Source organism: Aethina tumida, chromosome 2 (genome assembly GCF_024364675.1).
Source record: "Aethina tumida isolate Nest 87 chromosome 2, icAetTumi1.1, whole genome shotgun sequence".
Lineage (NCBI taxonomy): Eukaryota > Metazoa > Arthropoda > Insecta > Coleoptera > Nitidulidae > Aethina > Aethina tumida.
The window spans coordinates 37,050,646-37,072,576 of NC_065436.1; the positions used below are offsets into that span (position 1 = coordinate 37,050,646).

General features: G+C 31.5%; 1 protein-coding gene across 1 annotated transcript in view; it reads left to right on the forward strand.

The window, feature by feature from the left end:
* The window catches only part of LOC109594110 (otoferlin), a 33,274-nt gene that overhangs the window by 5,178 nt on the left and 6,165 nt on the right, over nucleotides 1-21,931 (forward strand). The window contains exons 3-15 of the mRNA XM_049963544.1: nucleotides 1,236-1,424; nucleotides 6,883-7,087; nucleotides 9,669-9,939; nucleotides 10,314-10,503; nucleotides 10,651-10,713; nucleotides 13,028-13,112; nucleotides 14,123-14,279; nucleotides 17,860-18,046; nucleotides 18,100-18,286; nucleotides 18,478-18,595; nucleotides 19,177-19,457; nucleotides 19,675-19,865; nucleotides 19,934-20,131. Coding sequence (XP_049819501.1) covers nucleotides 1,236-1,424; nucleotides 6,883-7,087; nucleotides 9,669-9,939; nucleotides 10,314-10,503; nucleotides 10,651-10,713; nucleotides 13,028-13,112; nucleotides 14,123-14,279; nucleotides 17,860-18,046; nucleotides 18,100-18,286; nucleotides 18,478-18,595; nucleotides 19,177-19,457; nucleotides 19,675-19,865; nucleotides 19,934-20,131 — 2,322 coding nt within the window. The remainder of the gene's footprint in view (nucleotides 1-1,235; nucleotides 1,425-6,882; nucleotides 7,088-9,668; nucleotides 9,940-10,313; nucleotides 10,504-10,650; nucleotides 10,714-13,027; nucleotides 13,113-14,122; nucleotides 14,280-17,859; nucleotides 18,047-18,099; nucleotides 18,287-18,477; nucleotides 18,596-19,176; nucleotides 19,458-19,674; nucleotides 19,866-19,933; nucleotides 20,132-21,931) is intronic.

Sequence of the window (21,931 nt, forward strand, 5' to 3'; positions counted from 1 at the left end):
GTTCAAAACTATTTAGGTCAACTGTTTTCGGCTTCATAACCACATAATAAAAGTTTATACATCAAATTCCAACTTTTAACAGAAAACTAGAGGGAAAAATATTTTTATAAATATTTAAACGCCAGGAAACTTTGCAGCAAACACAAAACAAAAATGAATGAATAAAAACAATTTGTTTGTTTATCGATACACTTTGTATACTTTACAAAAGTTTCCCGTAAGAAAAGTAAAGGAGAATTTGTTATAAAAGAGAATACGATAGTGGTACAAATAAATGAGTTATAAGTACCTACGTTATTCGGAAAGGGCGCTTCAATTAACTTTGATGTTCAATTTGTCTGCATTAATTAGGTCTTTGTAACTAAAATTGTTTACGCATTAAATCAATAATTTCACCCCCTGGCAAATGTTACGCATAAACAAAACAACTAGCAGTAGCTAAAGCTGAATAATTATTAAACAGAACATTGCCAAGGATGTGGGAAAGAAATTGTGACACGTGACACTTTAATAAAGCCGTAAAAGAAAAATGCGATAGAAAAAGGTTCCGGAAAATTGCTATACGCGCATAAATTCCGGACTTAAACCGGATCAAACAAACTGACAAACAAAACACGGATCCACCTTGTTTTCCTCTCGAGTTTATATTACACATATCAAATAAATGAAAACACAGAATTATTTTTAAAAAGTTATACTAAATGAAAAAATGTGTTTTAAAGAAATTAGTAATTGAAATGAATTAGGTCAAAGTTAAGGAGTGCTTTCAGATTGTTCAAGTTTAATAATTATGTTAAGTTATAGGAGAAATAAATGGTTGATAGTAAAGTGATAATTTTGAATGCGAATAAATTACTTTATTTCATGGATAATTGAATAATCTTTTAAATTATGGTGTAATCTAATGGAAGTTATCATAAAGTTTCGGTTGATTTTAATCAAATTTTTTGTAATAATCCGTATAAAAATTTAACGATTGCTTGAAATATAAATTTCTTGTTTAAAAGCCCAGCAAAAAGGAAAACATATCCGTTGTAATTTAAGAGCTAAAGCACAAGTTATGTGCTCGTTTGTATTCAGAGTAGCAAACTAATAAGTCTTGAAATTCGCTGTTTAAACAACGCAAAGTTCCGCCCCTTAAATTATTAACTCACCCTCTTTCCTTCAACACAAATGGCAAAAGAAGACATTTTACAAAAGTTTTATGACTGGCTTATTTTTGAAAATTTTTGCAGAGATTCGACTGGCCCATCGCCCGAGCCGTTGAAGAAAACGAATTGTTGGTGATCGAACTTTATTCGCGTAATCGATTGTTCGCCGATAGATTGATCGGTTCTTATACTTTGGTTCTGCAAACTGTCGTCCAGGATGGACGTCTCAGCATCTCCGACACTCTTTTGGACTCCAACAACAAACCATTACCTGTGAGTATCCACGTTATATTTTTTCATTTTTTAACCGTTCAAATCGATACTATAATGCACTAATAAAAGTGGAGGTAAAATAGAAATAAGGTTAGTGGAACATATAAAATGATAAAAATCCATTTGCATTTGCTGTACTGATATGGAATATAAAAATAGTTCTCGAACGAAGAGAATAATTATACTTAAAGTTTGTTGTTACCTTCATTAAAATTCAAATTAATGTTAGTTACTTTTTATTAAAATTTTCTCTCTTTGCATCTTGTTTAAAATTATACTCTTTATGTTGCAAAATTAATCAGATTAAAAAAGTAGTGTACTTTCATTAATCACTTCCGTTAAAAAAAACACATAAAACGTTACATATTTTATATTTCTTTCAGTTTTAGATGCATATTTCTAAGGAAAATCCAATTTCTTTCTTTAATGCACTCGCTTAAACTTAGTTTTCAGATCAAAACTTTACTTACGTATTAGTTGTTTTTTATTTCAGGTTTTATATTGAATTTGTTTATTCAACTGTGTGTTTCAATAAATCCAATTGTACGTATTCTGTGACACACAAATATCAATTGAATATCGATCAGTTAATTAACTATGATTACACAAATAAAACAGTTTCTTATTCTCAACAATCGATTGATATTGTTAAAGTAATGATTCTTTTCTAACGTTTAGAAGACAGGATCAATTTGAGCAATAAAATATGTGTAAACATAAATCAAAGTGTAAATTATACTCCCAAAAGGGGAGAGTCGTATTTTTGCTTTTGGAACGTTGATATAAATAATTCTAGGCATCAAGACATAGGAATTTACTCGAAATGGGAAAGTCGCAGTAGAGTTTAATATTTATGAGAATTTTCGTGGATCCTATTCTCAAATGAGAATTGTCGTTTTAATTGCTTGTCACAAGTTCACAAGCTTCATCTGTTTGCACATTGATTATTGATCATTTTACACTGCACAAAAGTGCACTTTGGGATGATGTTTACCGCGAACAGACAAATCTTGGTAAAAGCACTCGAAATTCGTGCGGTAAATTGAATAGCCGGTTTAACTGAACCGCGATTTTATTCCTTGAGTTTAATTGAACATGGGGATGCTAAATTACGTTTAACAGCTGTTCGAGAACAAATAATTCTTTTTTTATACCCTGTAATTCATTGTTTAATTAAAGGACAAGTCCGGCAACAAATCATTTTTCTATTTATTCTATTATCAGTTATATTTAATGTAAACTTAATTAAATAATTTATATTCTTGAATTTTGTTGTGTGATATACCAGTAATACGAGTATAGTGTAGTATATAAATTGCAGACAAAATTGAATTGCGTTAGAGATTTATTAATATGTATTAATGTGACGAAAAGTGTGTAATTAGAACATACATAAATTACCATTAATGGCGAAAAAATTATATGTACTTAAATGTATAATTTTGACCTTTAAAAAAATAAATAAGCCATGAAAACGTAATTAAGTGTTACTCGTGAACTGACATTAATAAATTTCCATATCTATAGTTGTTCGGGTTTATTGGTCGACGTTTGTTGGAATTATTTCCTAACGTTTCGCTAGTACGAGTGGTTAGCATCTTCAGAGGTCTGATTTGGTTCGTGTCACTATGATATCTGATTGACAACTTTGTTAACTGACAACTTAGACAACTGATGTTCTAAAAATTTCATTCTAAACCCGAACAACTGTAAGTATGGAAACAATGGTCATGAAAGCCTCAGCCTTTACATTAGACGCTTCTACGGGGAGGAAATTTCTAAACTTTACACACGTTTAGATAAGATTCGTAAACAGAAAACCCGCATAGTATCATCTCTGATATTCTTAAGTCTCTGCAGAGATACGAATATAATTACAAATATTGTACGTGTCAAGAGAATTTTCAAGTCACCTCAGACAGAGCGGATTTACAACAAAATGGAGAGAGCTTTACTACGACATGCCATACATGCCACTAGGAGATACTTAGCTAAGACCGACGTAGAATTTTTGGACATCTACTATAAATTAAGCAACAGTTTACAACCCACGGATTGGGATAAAGAAAATATAGAAGTATCGAAAATGCGCATCAACGAAGAACCGTACAACAAAAAAAAAATTCGAAAAATTTAATAAATCACAACGGGACAACTACAAAACCTCACCAACATATACATCCTGCACAGTCATAAAAATGACGATCGTACTTTGCCATGTAAAGAAACGTCTGTACTTGCAAAAGATGGAAACTTTGCCATTACTCCTCGTGAAATACCGGTAGAGGATATTATTACCAACACTGAGGCTGCCATTAGAACTGGAAATGTAGCCCAAGAAATCCGCATGGAAACTTATATCATTCTAATGAAAACCAAGCCACCGACAAGCAATCTTACAAGTATGGAGTGTCGAGCGATCAGAACTCTGAATATGGATAAAACTATCAGTTCTCCGAGCAGATAAAGGAAATGTGATAGTTATAATGAAATCCAGGGATTACAAAAACAAGATGGAAGAACTGCTGGACCGGACAAGCTATCGAGAACTGGCTGAATATCCACCAAACTACTAGCAATCATCCATACCAGCGGATATCCAAAAATATTTAGTCAAATTTGAAGTGCTTCCACCCCGCTTATAGGGTCTACTCGAAATACATAAGATTAATGGACCTCTCCGAACCATCGTTAGTACTCCTGGGTCACCAACATAATACTTAGCTAAGTATCTTACCAGATTGCTACAACCTCATGTTGGAAACACCCCAACCTTTATCAAAGATTCCACTCATTTTGTTGAGATATTGAAAAGATTACATCTTGATGTAAAAGATAGACTGGTTAATTTCAACGTAGTCATTTTTCAACTAATATACCTGTCAATGATTGCTTAAACATGATATCAAAAATATTCCCTTCAGATATAGTGGATCTTTTCCGGTACGTGCGCTACTGAAAGTTATTTCGTTTGGAAATTCTACGAACAGAGTGAAGGATTAACAACAGACGGTCCTCTTAGTCCAGTGATCGCCAATTTCTTTATGAAAAAGTTTGAACAAAAAGCGATTGAGACTTCCAAACATAAACCTTCTGTTTGGTATCGTAATGTTGATGGTACATTCGTTATATGGAAACATGGACAAGAAAAACTAGATTTGTTTCTAAAACACCTAAACTCTTGACATAACAATATCAAATTCACAATTGAATAGGAGAAAGAGAACCAAATACCTTTTTTGGATGTCCTAGTATAAAGAGTGGGTGAACATTTAGGCCATACAGTATACCGAAAACCTATACACACCGATCGGTATTTACATAAACTATCTAACTATCATCCTAGTCAAAAACAAGGGGTCATCAAAACACTAACCGAACGAGCCAAATGGATATCTTTCACACACCATCTCGCTGAAGAACAAGAACACTTAGAAAACACACTACAGGCCAACGGATACAAACGCTCAGAAATAAGACGTACAATGAAACTAAAAATAAAGATCCACCTAGTGAGCCCACGATTGGTAAACCTTTTCTCCTATATATATACGGTCGGCGTCAGATCTGCAGTTACACCTTAAAGGCTATATTCGCTTGCGGCGAGTGTGTGAGATTGGAGGGGATAGTAGTAAAAACTGTGCGAGTGTTTGTTCAATTGTGACACAGTAAATAAATGTTTTTAGATGTGTTATTGCAACAGATTCGCATCATTGATTTTTGACAAATTAAGAATATTGCTTGTTCACGTTAATGTTTTTGAATCGAATATTAATGTCTAAAACTTTTTTATAGTTACAGTTCTTATTGTTTAATTCGTATAATAATTGTTGTCTTAATTCTAATATATTTATTCTAAAGGTATTTTACTCAATTATCATATTATATGTAGGTAATTAAGAATTATACACTATCATACGAAAGTTTTTACCATATCGTATTCGTATTAAAAGTTAAATGTATAATTAACAAAACAAAATATTAGTATTAAGTGTCTATTTGAACAAAATATATTGTATAATAATTCTATAAATAACAACTTAAATGTAACATAATATAAAATAATTCTATAAATAACAACAATGAAAATATATATATACAAGATATATAAATACAAAAATATAAAATATAATTGGTATTGTATTAAAAAGGTGGAATCTTACATTTTAGTGAGGTTGGATGTTGGATACACTAAATAAAATGTCCCATTAAAATAAGCTGTTTTTAATTAAAAAACTACAGTCTCATAAGTCATAGAAGTTTTGAAAATATTTTGAAATAAATAATGTTGATTTTTCATTATTGGTTTAGTTATATTTTTTTATATTTTTTATTTTATATCGATTACTTTTGTTCATCAAGATAGATGAAATATATTGTAAATTAATATTATGATCCATATTAAATTGAATTGAATTCAATAAAATAATTATGAGCAGTTTCTCATATACAAGATTTTCAAAAAATGAAAAACAAAATAGTAGTTATTAGTGATAATTAGAATTTTAAATTTAATAACAGTTTTAAATTTAGACATATCTGTATATTATTGTTCCCTTGTTCGTGTAAAAATATAATTCGCATTCGCGTTTCATCAGAAATGTTTCGAGGCATCTTTACCTTTCGACAGTGCAAGGTAGATTAATTGTTTTTGATCAGTTATCATAAACATGCGGAGTGAGCGGAGAGTATGTGGTGGGGGGCCAGCAATGCACCGCAAGCGATTCTGAATTCGAAGTGTAACTGCAGATCTGACGCTGACTGCATATATATATATATATATATATATATATATATATATATATATGTAAAGTTACCAATAGAATTGGAAAAATCTTATTAAATAATAACATCAATATTGTTTTTATACCAATATGGAAGATTCAACACACTCTCAGATCTGACAATGATACGAGAGACCATCAAGCAGCTTCTGGAATATACCGCATACTATGCTCTTGCGGGAAAGTTTACATTGGTACCACAAAACGTTCAATAGGGACTAGGATTAAGGAAAACAAAGGAAACTGCATCCTAGGACAATCAGACAAGTCTTCTGTAGCTGAACGAGCACTGTTAGAAAGAAATCATAAGATAAAATTTCAAGCAAATCGGATCTCTGAAGACCATTCGTACTAGCGAAGCATTAGGAAATAATTCCAACAAACGTCGACCAATAAACCCGAACAACTATAATATGGAAACAATGCTCATGAAAGCCTTAATCTTTACATAATACATTTATTTTTTTGGATAATTAAAAAAGTTGTTTTATACATATTTTATTTCGTTAATCTATATATAATAAACATAATATATTTTCAATATATATAAAGAAGAAATCTATAACACTTCAGGAAAAGGAAAAAAATTAAAACATTACTTGTTTAGATCTTTAATAAATGTAAAAATGTTTAAATTGAGTAAATAATGAGCTAATATATGAACACTGTTACAGGCATCGATACAATTTGATGTATTGTACACGCTTCCGGACGATTCCTTGGCATCGTTCACAGGAAGCCAGGCCTTCGACATGCTCGAAGACGATCAACAGATGCTCATCGACATTGAACAGAACATCGCGAACATCGAGAGAAACCTGACGTCTCACGAAAACTGGGAAACCAGGGAAAAAGTCAAACCTAACAAAAGAGGATCCGGTAAAAGAAACATTTCATTATTTGTTTGCAGGTTTATTAAAATCTTTCATCATTAAAAAAAAAAAAGAAATGAACAAATAAATATCTCGAGTAAGGGAAGGAGGGAGCTTGCAATTTTTTTTCTCTTTATTTCTGAACTTCATACATTCATTAAAATCCGCAGTTTTTAATAATGTGGAATTAATTACAGATTTATTTTTGCCGTCGGAACTTATATATACAGTCGACTCTTGTTAATTCAAACGTTCGATAATTCGAACCTCTCTATAATTCATGGTTATCACGAGTTACCTAGAAAATTTCTTTATATTTCGAACTAAATCAATAGATTTTTATTCACTTAGTAATTCAAAATCGAAAAAATCCGATGATACATAAGAAAACGACGCGTCAAGCACTAGACAATTCAAAGTTGCAGACAGAAAGAGAACTTGTATCATAGTGCCCGAGCCTTTGTTATTATAATGATTAGTTTGACACACACTTCTTCACGAATTGGTTTGTTTATTTAAGTTTCAGTTACTGTTACTCTTTCGTTGGTTGCATACAGATTAAATGAAAGTTTGTGTTAGTTATGAGTCCGAAAAAGTATAAATGCTTGATGATTGCTGAAAAGAAGAAGTTAATCGAAAAAGTAGGGAGAGGTGAGAAGAAAAGTGATGTTGCAAAAGAATTTAAGAATCCTCTGAGTACTCTCTTATCCATAATAAAGCACAAGTAGAAAATTTATGCTGCTCAAACTGCTGGAGTACGGAAAAGAACTACTAAAGACGAATTTCCTGGTTTCTGGCTGAGATAGTGTAGGGGACAATATTAGCGAAAACTTGTTAAAGGAAAAAGCAAAAGAGTTCGCGTCTATTCTAAGCATCAAAAAATTTGCTGCAAATGAAGGGTGGCTTACAAATTTCAAAGAGACAAATGGTGTTGTGTCTAAAAAAGTTGGTGGGGAAAGTGGAAGTGTTGCAGTTTGTTTAGATTGGCATGTTAAATTGAAGAGTTTTATTGAAAACTATGAGGCCCGAGACATTTGTAATACTGGTGAAACTGGCCTACTTTTCAAATGTTAACCGGACAAGGCGCTTATTTTTAAAGGAAAATGTAGTAAAGAGAGGCTTACTGTTTTACCTGCAGTAAATATGGACGGATCGGAAAAACTTAAACCCTTACTGATGAAGCCGTGATGTTTCAAAGGAGTAAAATCGTTTCCTACTGATTATCGTGTTAACAAAAAAACTTGTATGACGACAAAACTTTTTAACAATTGCCTTTTAACAGTTAATGGGGACATGAAACGACAAAAGCGAAAAATTTTATTTTTTTTAGACAATTGCACTGGCCACAACAGTCCTACATTGTCCAACGTAGAACTCTATTCCTCCGAATGCAACTTCCAAATTGCAACTATTGGACCAAGAGGTCAATTGTTACGCTTGTTTTACAACCTCTCTACAAGCAGCTGTGAATATCAAATTTCTGACGGCTATTTTACTGATTGATAAAACATGGAGAGCTGTAACACCCCTAACGATTCTCAACTGCTTAAAAAATCCGGTTTCCTAAAAGAAGATCAGGAAAGTCTCAATAATTATGGATGATGAAAAACCAGCAGTGTGAGTTTGTCCGACTTTGTTCAAGTGGATGAATTTGTTGCTGTCTAAGGTTTACTAACCGATGACGAAATTTTATCTGCGATAGATACAAAGAAAAAAGGCAACGATGTAGATGAGGACGATACATCAGAACTTTTGGCGGAGGTGTCAATTAAGTAAGCAAGAGCCTCATTCACACCTTGCAAAGCTTCTGTCTACAAAACGAGAGTGACGAAAAAGCATTTCAGGCACTTTTTCTCTTATAAAACGTTATTGAGCAGCCTAAGCAGTAGCAATATGCTTTGAAGCAAACCAATATAACAGAGGTCTTTCGAAAGATTAATTTACTCACATTATGAATATGTACATATATGTATGTACCTCTTAACTTTTGTTATTCTTAAAGAATAGCAATTAATAAATAATTGTTTATCAACATTCAATAATTCGAAATTTTTATCTTTTCTCTTAAAAATTGCGAACGGTTTGATATTTCAAACACTTGATAATTCGTAATATTTTAAGTGTCCCTCGAGTTTCGAATTATCGAGAGTCGACTGTACATATTTAGACAGTCTCATACGTAATACGTTTTTATATTGAAATATTAGCATATTTATGTCAGTTTTATTTATTCATTTCAAACATTTTAATAATAAAAGTGTATAAAAGGAATGTTTCGCTTGGAACAATACGAGTTTTTCCCCACATATTTAAAATGATCACTGGCAGCGAACAAAGGTTTATTTTGGTCGAAACTCAAGAGAATACATGACAATGTGAATTCCCAAAACAAAGCAATTTCAAACCGAAATACCTTCCATGAAAAAGACACACAACCTCCACAATGATGCAATTACGTTCCACTCTCTCGACACTAATAAAGAGAATACCGCCATTAAAATGATATGTAATTAGTGTTCCAAAATCTAATGCACTGTTTGTGTTTCAACTTAATTCACATCCCGTGTACCGAACGTTGTCCATTCCAGAAATGACCTCGACTCCAGAAAAAGTGGACAGAAAACGTTCGACGTTGAAGAGCGTCCGGAGTCTGATCCGGTTCGGGAAACAACGGCCGCCTAAGGACGGCGACGGCGAAGACGAAACGGCATCGCTTTTGCACGGCGAATCCGGAAGAACGAGCCGGAATTCGGAACCGGATTCGCCTATTTCGCGGGCCGGAAGTCAAAGTTCGTTGGGATCGAACGGCGACAGTCAACTTTCCATGCAGCAGAACGAACGAAATCGAAAAGTATCGAGGTAAACGACAAACATTTTAGGTATTGATCATATTTACGTGTTGCCCTATTAAAACAATGCTTATGATGAAAAAAATATTTGATGGAAACAAATATTTTTATGCGAGTAACTGACCACAAGTTATTCGTCTGAAAAGGCGCTTTTTCAATATTTAATCGATACGTTAAAAAATAAAGTGAAACAATTCTGAATTTACTGTCTCCTTTTTGTTTTCCTTTCTATATTCATTCTTTTATGTGTTTGTTGTCTGAAAACTATTAGAAATCGATAGAAATGTTTTTAGTCGATTAATGTAATGTGATTAAAATGTTTATTATAAGGATTAATGGTTAATGAAAGGAATCTAAGTAATTAAAACAGACGCTTGGTATTAGGTTGAAGGCGGATTTGAAGACGACGGCTGAATCGGCGCTTAAAGCTCAGGACTTTCAAGTGTGTCTTACCATAATCGAGGCGAGACAGTTGGCCGGTCTGAATATGGATCCGGTCGTTTGTATCCAGGTGGGAGATCAGAGGAAATACACCAGCGTCAAAGAGAGCACCAACTGTCCTTATTACAACGAGGTATCTCTTTTTAATCTGTCAATATATTTTGTTCCTTTCCTTTTTCACCTTTTCTTGTATACACGTTTCAATCTTAACAAGCAATTATATATAGGTTTTAACATGTTATATAATGTTAAAATATGGAATATGGAATTTTTGTTTCAGTATTTCGTTTTCGACTTTCACATGCCACCCATAATGCTATTCGATAAAATAATTCATCTATCGGTGAGTATTTCAAAAATATTGTAACTAAATTATGTAATTGTCATAAAAAGTTAGAGAAAGTAATTAATTAATAAAATTGTTGCCGACGATTATTTAGATTTAACTTTAAAATTACGGTCGAAAATTACGTTCGTATTCACAACATCGCGTCAAGTTTATGTTCATTAAACTTTCTTAGTTTAATACTACGTACATGTTATCATTATAATTTACTTTTTATGATTTTCCTTATAATTAAATTACACACTTTGCGTTTTATTAGTTTAGTTTAATTTCCAACTGTCGTAATTAAATGAAATGCATGTTTTAGAAAATAACCTGTGAATGAAGTTAATTAATATTATAACAAGTTAAAATATGTGGCGTCAATTAATAAACCAATTTAGGAAGTTATTTAATGAGCAAACTTTTGCTCAACTCAATATTCAGGCAAATATGATTATTTAATTGTGAATCAAATAAGTTAAAAATTGTGGGTGTATGTGGTTTTTAGTGTTAAGTGTGTTTTAGGTATTACATTCTAGGAAACTATTAAGACCTGGAACAACAGTGGGCACCTTCAAAATCGACGTCAAGACCGTTTACGATGCACCTGGTACAACTATTCATTCTATTCATTAAATTATTCAACTATTTACTTTTAGCAATTCGTAAATCTACTTTTGTATTTATTATTATTATTTGGAGTTCTAGATTCTTGGTAATCAAATAATTTTTTATCCTGTTGAGTATAATCGTGACAATTAAGAATTATTTCGCTCTCTTTAATTAGAACTGTTTCTTTATGGTTCGTTACTTTCGACAGTTTTCCTGCAGATATAATTATCTTTTAACTCGTTTTAAGAAGTAAAATAATTAAGATAATGAAGAATTTTAAATCGTACCCCATCATTTCCATAACTGGCAAGTTATAATATAGTCCAGTCATTATAGGGTCATTCGGAAATCGAGATACCCTGCTATAAACTCGTATAAACTTATATTTTGACATCCCAAAACTAGTCTCAAAGTTCACACATGATAGGATGGCCGCAAATTAAAAGTTCAATTATGTACCCTATTCTTCCAAGAAAAGACAGCAACATACGAAATCCTCTTAATTTTACAACTATTGTACATGTGAGTTAGCATCTGATGCTGATACCATTTCACGTGCTTTAGAGCAGAGGGGTTGATCAAAAGTAATCGCACACGTTTTTTGTCCATGTGACTTAGTAATATCGGGAGAGCAATGTAAAGTTGCGTACATAGTGTCTACGTGACTGAAAGGATTATCAATACAAGGATGAAACATAACTTGAGATGTTGAAAAGTTCTTGTTATTTTTAGTGAGTTGTTCAAGATAACCATTCCACCCTGGCAACGATGCAATATCTCTCCACTTTCCATACAGCCACAAAATATCAACTCCGTTAATGTTTTTTTTTTTGTGAGTGCTTCATCAGCATGTAAATTTTCGACTTGAACTTTACTGTATTCAGGTACGAATATTTTTTGAAAAACTTGAAGAGGTATATGTGATAGGACTTCCAATTCTTTCGCACTTGGTTTGATTTGCATTTCTATATCCGTTAATCGTAGAGAACAGCATTTTTTGGAGTTACTACCTTCGTCATCCTTATTATATTAAGAGCATTGTTACCATCAAGAGTTTGGACATTTACATCGGCACTATCTCCAACATATTGTACAAGTGCACCAGACTCTGATGATAATCATAAAAAATGACAATTATATATTTATCAATAATTTATAAACTTTGTACTACATATTTTCGGGAGTACCAGTTGACCTCAAATGACACTCTAGTCGCGCGCTCTCTGCCCTTTATCTCGACAACGGTTCGACATACGAAAAAATGTTTAAAATAAAAGTTGTAGAGAATTTAATTAATAAGAAATACAAGTAACGTAAAACCCATAGGAAACGAGATGTTTACAAAAAATGTTGCGGCTATCCTATCATGTATGAATTTTGAGACAAGTTTTGGGATGTCAAAAAATAAGTTTATATAAGTTTATAGATGGGTATCTCAATTTCCGTGATATTCACCTAATTTTGACCAAGATGACTGGACTAATAGTATTTTGTTAAAATAAATTAATAATTAATGATTTATGATTACCAAACTAAAACACCAAAAAACTATATAAACAGAACCTGTATAGATAAAAAACACACACTGCACTGGATCTTTGTTTCTGCATCGTGCCTGTTGGAGCCTTTTCGAAAAGTGTGAAAATTTGTTAAGAGATTTATAGAAATAGAGAAATTTCTGGCTATTTTTCTTGTTTTGTTTTTTTTTCGCTGGCAGGTGTTGCAGTCTCGGAACTTTCTCAGGGGTAACAAATTACTGGGAAGCTTTAAATTAGACGTAGCCACTGTCTGGTCACAACCAGGTACGAGCTAACCCTCAAAACAATTACAAATTTATCCTTTTAACGTAAACGTCAAAAAAAACTGGACATTTCTTTCAGAAATTGTGTTTATTGTTTTCTCCACCGTTGTATTTATTTTCAAAAATATATGTATTCTGGGGAAAAATTAAACATAATTATTTAGAGGTTATTATATTTGTTAAAAAGATAAAATTGTGATTTGGTTTCCTTCCCATCCCGTGAGATTGTTTTAGTGATGTTACCTTGTACAGTTTTGCCATTGTTTAGATAGAAAAGTAGAATAGAAAATTTGTTCTCGCATGTTAAACAGCTTTAGCACACGTTTTAAACAAAGCTATTTTAAAGGTTTTATTAATTGCAAATGATACATAAAAATTAATTTAATCATTCATTTATTATTCAAATTAAAATTTAAAATTAACAAAAAACAAATTCTGCTTTTATAAATGATTAAAAGTTTATCATTATTTATTAAAGACAAATCATATTAATTAAAAATTCATAACGTTAATGTGTTTCAGTTAATCGGATACAGTTTCAATTTACACAAGGGATTGTAACTAAAACATTAACGTTTCAGTAATTATTATGCAAATTTAAAAATGATAAATTATCTGTCAATTATCGATATTAAATATTCAAATAAATACTTGTTTGAAGTTGTTAAAAGAATAAAAATAAACCTCTTATAAAAGACCATTATTTTTAGTCAAGCTCTGCATTCATAAAAGATTGTGGAACGACATAAAATTTACATGGAAAATGAATCTGGAAAGGCGTTTTATTCATTTCCATTTAAAGCACAAAATAAACGAATAATTTGCATACGTAATTTCAAAGCTTTATTTTTTATTCGATTTTTATTCGTACGTGATTTATCAAACTTTTCACCCTTAAAGTTTCATAACAAAAACGTCATCGTTACTTCTTCATAGTTTTCCAGAGGCTTTTTCCTTAAAATAACTCGGTAAAATCCATCTTATCCCGAATATCATTGGGTTGTTTTGCAGAGCATCAATTCTACCATAAATGGGCTCTTCTTACGGACCCGGACGACATAGCCGGCGGCCCGAAGGGCTATTTGAAATGCGATATAAGCGTCATAGGCAAAGGGGATACGGTCAAAGTGCCGCCGAAAAGCGAAAAGGATGAAGACGACATCGAAGCGTAAGTTTTAATCACACTCAATTATTACAAAGCACACCGCAATTTAACGCACAAATCTCTCAAGATTTCCATTTTATTTTTCATTAAAAATGCTTTTACGACGCGAAAATTAAGATTTATATTTGAATTAACTATTTAACGTCCACTTTAATGGTGTTAACGAGTTTAGTTAAAATGTTTGAAAAATTACTAAATCTATTTTACTAATTATAAGTTGATTTAAAATTGTGTTAGTTTATTAATTGTGTATAGAATACAAGAATAATTAAAGAATTCACATTATGCAATACAGACGACTCTTGTTAATTCAAACCTTTGATAATTCGAACCTCTCTATAATTCAAAGTTATCACGAATTGGTTTGTTTAGTTATGTTTCAGTTACTGTTGCTCTTTCGCTGGTTGTATACAGATTAAACATAAGTTTGTGTTAGTTATGAGTCCTAAAAAGTATAAATGCTTGACGATTGCTGAAAAGAAGTAGTTAATCGAAAAACTAAAGGGAGGTGAGAAGAAAAGCGATGTTGCAAAAAAATTTAAGAATCCTCTGAGTACTCTCTCAACCATAATAAAGCACAAGGAGAAAATTGATGCTGGTCAAAGTGCTGGAGTCCGGAAAAGAACTACTAAAGGTGAATTTCCTCGTCTGGAAGAAAGCCTGGTCATTTGGCTAAGATAGAGTAGAGGACAAAAAATGTCTATTAGCGAAAACTTGTCATGGGGGAAAACATTGTAAATAAAGATTGACAGTTTTACTTGTAGAAAATGTGGACGAGTCGGAAAAACTTAAACCCTTAGTGATACGAAAAGCAATGAAACCGTGATGTTTCAAAGGAGTGAAATTGTTTCTTACTGATTATCGTGATAACAAAAAAGCATGAATGACGACAGAACATTTTAACAATTGGCTTTTAACAGTTTATGGGGGCATGAAACGACAAAAGCGGAAAATTTTACTCTTTTTAGACAATTGCACTGTCCCCAACGGTCCTCCTACATTGTCCAACGTAGAACCCTATTTCTTTCCGCCGAATATAACATCCAAATTGCAACCATTGGAGCAAGGGATCATCCATAATTTTAAGACGTCGCAAAAAAATTGTAAAACTCGTTTTGCAACCTCTCGAAATGCAGCGAATATCATAGTTCTGATGGCCATTTTACTGATTGACAAGGCATGGAGAGCTGTAACACTCCTAACGATTCTCTACTGCTTCACAAAATCTGGTTTCATAAAAGAAGATCAGGAAAATCTTCCAATAATTACGGATGATGAATAACTAGCAATAGATCCACTAGTTACCATCAGCGGTGTGAGTTTTTCCGATACTATTCTAGTGGAGGAAGATGTTGCTGCCTCAAGTTCACTAACCGATAGCAAAATTTTATCTGCGACAGATACAAATGAAAAAAGCAACGATGAAGATGAGGACGATACATCAGAATCTTTGGCGGAGGTGTCCGTTAAGGAAGCAAGAACCTCATTCGAAACCTTACAAAGCTTCTATCTACAAAACGAAGTCTGAGCAGAAGCAATGTGCTTTGAAGCAAACCAATATAACAGAGTTCTTTCGAAAAATTAATTAATTCACATTATGAATATGTACTATCGGATGCATAAGTGGTCTGCCACTTTCCGAAGCGCTTGACCTCGACCGTCACATTCTGTTACCGTTCATCGTTTTGGTTCAAAAACTGAATTAGTATAAGTTTTGACACTGCCTGAAGTGTATCGAAATTACAGAATAACATTTTATATTATAAACAGGACTGCAAGGATTGAAATACGTCAAATTATTAACTAATTTTAGCTTTTATTCAGAGAATATTTTTTTTGTGTTTTGTTGAAATTATTATAATAATTACAATATTTAAAGCGATTAAATAATTAACAAATATTAAAATATTCTTAATTAATATTATTTTGAATTATTTTAAAAATGATTTAAATTAGTATTTGAGCTAATGTGATATGTTTTAAAAATATATTATTATAAAAATATTACATACATGAAATAAAATAAACTATTTTCATAACAAAACCAAGTATTTACTAAACGTAAAATAGTGCATATTAAAAAATTTTGAATGTTATGAACAAATATAATAAAAAACATCGAATAATTAGAACTTGTTCGTGCCTATGAGTTGAAATTTAACGATATACGACAATTACTTAAAGTATCAATAGTTATTAACTATATAACATACATTTCGTTGTAAAAAGCGACGAAATCAGAATTTGGATCTGTGAATTCAAAAATATCACTTTGGTTCAGTTACGCATATTTTGTACTTTTTTATTTATTTAAATTGTTTATGAGATTCTGTACGTAATATTATACAAATATTTAGAAATTTGATAAAAAAATAAATGAATAAATAGAATGACTAAATTATGTGAATTACCTGATTTTTAAAATTATTTTATACTTTCAATATTTTGATATATTTTTATCAACAATGGATTTTTAAAAAATTATTTATACTATTCAATTTTATAATTATTTCTGTGTAAGTGTGTATTTTGTATTCGGAACGTTACTGCTGTTTATATTAGCTGCGAAGTAAACAAGTGTTTTTGTCTTTTTCATTATTAAAATTGAATATAAGAAACTGGCTGCGAATCTCCAACATTGTTGTTGATACATATTTTGAAATTAATATGACATATAATTCATAAATTTCACGTCGAGTTTCGATTCGATTCTTAAATCTTAATAGGGTTTCCCAATTCATTTTATAATCACTAAATTGTATTTATTTTATTATACGGAACATTAATTTGCAATAACAATTTTTTAAATTAAAATACCTAAAACATTAAACCATATTTAGAGGTTCTCTTCCTTCGCTACAAAAAAAATTCACTTTTTCCCTTCTTTTTTAAGGAAAATTATTCACATACGCGTTTCTTTGTTTAGATTCATATTTGTTGACTTCTATTCGCAATAACAATTCACATTAAATCGACAACACGTTTGGGAATCTCGTCTTACGATGTGGTGTGGAGTAGGCAGTGCACGGTAATACAGAATGTGACCGTATACCGCCTGACGTCAATGAAGTGGCAGACCACTTATGCATACGATAGTACATATATGCACGTTCTTAAAGAATAGCAGTTAATAAATAATAATTGATTATCAACACTCAATAATTCGAAGTTTTATATCTGTTCTCCCAAAAATTTCGAACCATTTGATATTTCAAACACTCAATAAATTGTAATATTTTAAGAGTCCCTCGAATTTGAATTAACAAGAGTCGACTGTAGTTAAATATAAAAACTGGAATAAACTTAAATTGAAAATCGTATTTTCAATGTGACAAATTTAATAAACAATCCTCCTGAATAATTCCTTAGGATAATCCTGTACACATCGGGAACGATTCCCGCGGGTTGGTATAAGACGGGGAACGAGATAACTTATCCTGTTTGTAGAAAGTTGTTAGTTGTCCTGGGAATAGACATTATTCAACCGAAATGCTATTACTCTGTCTTATTGTCGGTTCTAATTCGAATTATAACTGTTTTGTTAACTTCATGTCCTATACAATGGAGAAATGTTAAATTATAGGAACTTGCTGCTTCCCGATGGAGTGCCAACCGACCGACAAAGAGCGCGATTCATCGTAAAAATTTACAGAGCTGACGGTCTACCAAAAATGAACTCGTCGTTAATGGCGAACGTGAAAAAGGCTTTTACGGGCGAACTAAGCGACTTGGTCGATCCTTACGTGCAAGTATCCTTCGCGGGATTAACCGTAAGCATTTCCGTACTAATTTAATTCCGAACACTTGACGAAAATGTTGGCAGGGTAAAACGAGCGTGAAGAAGAGCAGCTACGCGCCAGTTTGGAACGAGCAGCTCGTCTTCACCGAAATGTTCCCGCCGCTGTGTCAGAGGATCAAGATCCAGCTGCGGGACAACGATCCGGTCAAACCGACGGTTATAGGAACGCATTTCATCGACCTCAAAACTATTTCCAATGATGGAGAGAAGGGTGAGAGTTGCAGGTATAATTTGGGGGTCGCTTCAATTGTCCTTACGTGGAACAACCTGATAAAATGTTTTAATTAAGGTCAAAGGCGAAAAGGATGATAATAATTAGAGGACAATTTAGCGAAATCCCCGAAACATTTGGAGAAAATTCAATGATACGTGACAAAAATGTTGTGTCGGTGCGGTTTTCAGGATTTCTGCCCACGTTCGGTCCTTCATTTATTCACCTTTACGGTTCGACGCGAGACTACACACTTATCGACGAACACTCCAGCCTCAACACTGGACTTGGAGAAGGAGTTTCCTACAGGTGGGCGAAAAATAGACCTATATAAAATATAAAATTATAAATTACAAATTACAAATTACATTGTTACAAATTGTTACAAATCATTACAAATTATCACAAATTATTACAAATTATTATTATTATTACAAATTATTGTTAATTACAAATTATTATTGCAAATTATTATTACGAATTATTACTACAAATTATTTCAAATATTACAAAATATTACAAATTATTACAAATTATTGCAAATTATTACAAATTATTACACATTATTACAAATTATTACAAATTATTACAAATTATTGCAAATTATTACAAATTATAGCAAATTATTACACGTTATTACAAATTATTGCAAATTACAAACTATTACAGATTACAAATTATCACAAATTATTACAAATTATTATTATTATTACAAATTATTGTTAAATACAAAATAATACAAAAAAATAACAAATATAATACAAAATGATACAAAAAATTCAAAACAGAAAATACGAAATATATACAAAATAATATAAAATATTCATTCAATTTCATTTAAAATAATATGGGTTTCGAAATGATAAATAATAAATTGGTCTTTGTTTCAGAGCTAGATTATTGATCTCGATCCGAACGGAAATAACGGACAGCATCGATTTGGCTCCTGCAGCGGTTGAAATTGAACCGACGGTTCCAGTGAACGAAGCGTCGTACGCGAAAAATGAGGAATTCTTCCTGTTCGCTACCATTTTAGACGCGTCCATGATCGACAAAAAACTGGGAGACAAACCGGTTTATTTCGAAATAAGCATCGGGAACGCGGGGAACGCGATCGACGGACACAACGAGTCTGCACGTGAACACTACGATTCGGACAGTGACGAATTGGGTGAGTTAACAACGAAACGAGGACGAATTAATGTCTACGACAGGATATTTGTTTGTGTCTGGTTTATTGTTTTTTGCTTTACGGCTAATTTCGTAGATCACTGATCTGAAAGTTCAGTTCTATATGTTCCCTTAGATCTGATCATTTCAACGGAAAAACTCATTTCCCAAACGATTATTGCTATTCTTGTGAAAGTAAAGAATTGCGATTATTTCAGAAGTGGTAAGTTCTGATAGCGGTTCCTGGCAAAGCACCACAACCCCAACGAAACCGATGACACACGACAAACTCTACTACTTTCTACCTTATTGGGACAACAAACCGTGCATGCACATCCGATCAGTTTGGGCGGATTATCGCAAACGAATGTATAATTCGAACATGATCGCCAAAATTACCGAGAAACTGGTACGTTAAAAATTCTTTTTAACTTTATGTTCCGGACTTATAATTTCCGCATTTGCGTTTGCGAATAGGACGAAGGATTATCGGAGGTGAATACGGCGATAGAGTCTGACGATCCGGATATAGAGTTTCACCTGAAACAAGTTTTAGAGGATTTGTCCATCGGATGTGCGAAATACGTAACTTTATCAAAGGCCGGACAAACTGGACCTGGGACTGGGAAAACGAAACTCGATAAGGAGCACCTGAAACTTTGTCAAAGAGAAATCGTAAGTCGAAATTAATCATTTCCTTTCATCCTTTCAACAACTAACTTATCTGTTTATAATATTATTTGAGAATACATATTGGCGCATTCGCCATTTTTAAACATATTAGCTAATTTAAAACGTAGTACAAAAAAGTTATTTCACTTGTTAATAAATTATTACTAAGTCGTAAAAATGGACGAGTGGAAACACTTAAAATGAAACAGTAATTTTCTTGTGGAATTCGTGTAGTTATTGAGATTTTATACTTGAACAAATGTCGTGACTTGTTCTAATTAATAATAAAACTAAGAATGTGTCACAGTTTTATTCTTATCAACAGGCAAATGTGTAATATTTTCAAATTAAAATAACAATAAATAAGAACTGAATTTATAATATTTCTGAATAATAAATTCGCATTCCCCAATTTTCCATTGTAATATTAAAATATTTAAGATGTTCCTGAAAAGTAAATCAAAATGAAAATTAATGTTAAATTAATCCAATATTTATTAACACAAATAATTTTTAGGATTTTATATGTATTTCATAATGTATCATATTCTTATGTAAATATAAGAAATGAATTCAATTACCAATTCCTTTCAATTTATCATTAAATATTTACTCGGTTAAATTAATTTAAAGGCGTAAAACCACAAGGCCAGAAATAATATAATTATATTTCCACAATCAGGCATAGAAATTAATGGATTTCCGTTTCACAGATGGAAAATTAAACTTGTGCTTCAGAATATTTTCAATTACCCTTATAATTTCCCATCTATAGTGAATAATTTAATTAATGAGGAAATAAAACAAAGGGATTTTATTTATTTGGTCAGAAGGACAGAGAAGAAATTCGAATGATTTGAGACCTAATTGAGAGACTTGTTCTAATTAATTATAAAACTAAGAATGTGTCACAGTTTTATTGTTATCAACAGGCAAATGTGTAATATTTTCAAATTAAAATAACAATAAATAAGAATTGAATTTATAATATTATTGAATAACAAATTCACATTCTCCAATATTTTCCATTTTAACATTAAAATATTTAATATGTTCCTGAAAAGAAAACCAAAATGAAAATTAATGTTAAAATAATCCAACATTTTTTCAAATAAATAATTTTTAGTATTTTATATGTATTTCATAACGTATCATATTTTTATGTAAATATAAGAATCAATTCAATTACCCTTTCATTTCAGTCTATCATTAAATATTTACTCGCTTAAATTAATTTATAGACATAAAACTGCAAGGTCAGAAATAATACAATTATATTTCCACAAACAGGCATAGAAATTAATTGAAATTCCGGTTCACAGATGGAAAATTGAACTTGAGCTTTAGAGTATTTTCAATTACCTCTATAATTTCCCATCTATAGTGAATAATATAATTAATGAGGAAATTAAACAAAGGGATTTTTTATTTGGTCAGAAGGTCAGAGAAAAAATTCGAATGATTTGAGACCTAACTGAGAGGACTTATTCTAATTATTGATAAAACTAAGAATGTGTTAACGTTTTATTGTAATCTATAGTCAAATGTGTAATATTTTCAAATTAAAATAACAATAAATAAGAACTGAATTATAATATTTTTGAATAACAAATTCACATTCTCCAATATTTCCCATTTTAATATTACAATATTTAATATGTTCCTGAAAAGTAAACCAAAATGAAAATTTACGTTAAATTAATCCAATATTTATTCAAAAACATAATTTTTAGAATTTTATATGTATTTCATAACGTATCATATTCTTATGAAAATATAAAAAATGAATTTAATTATCCAACC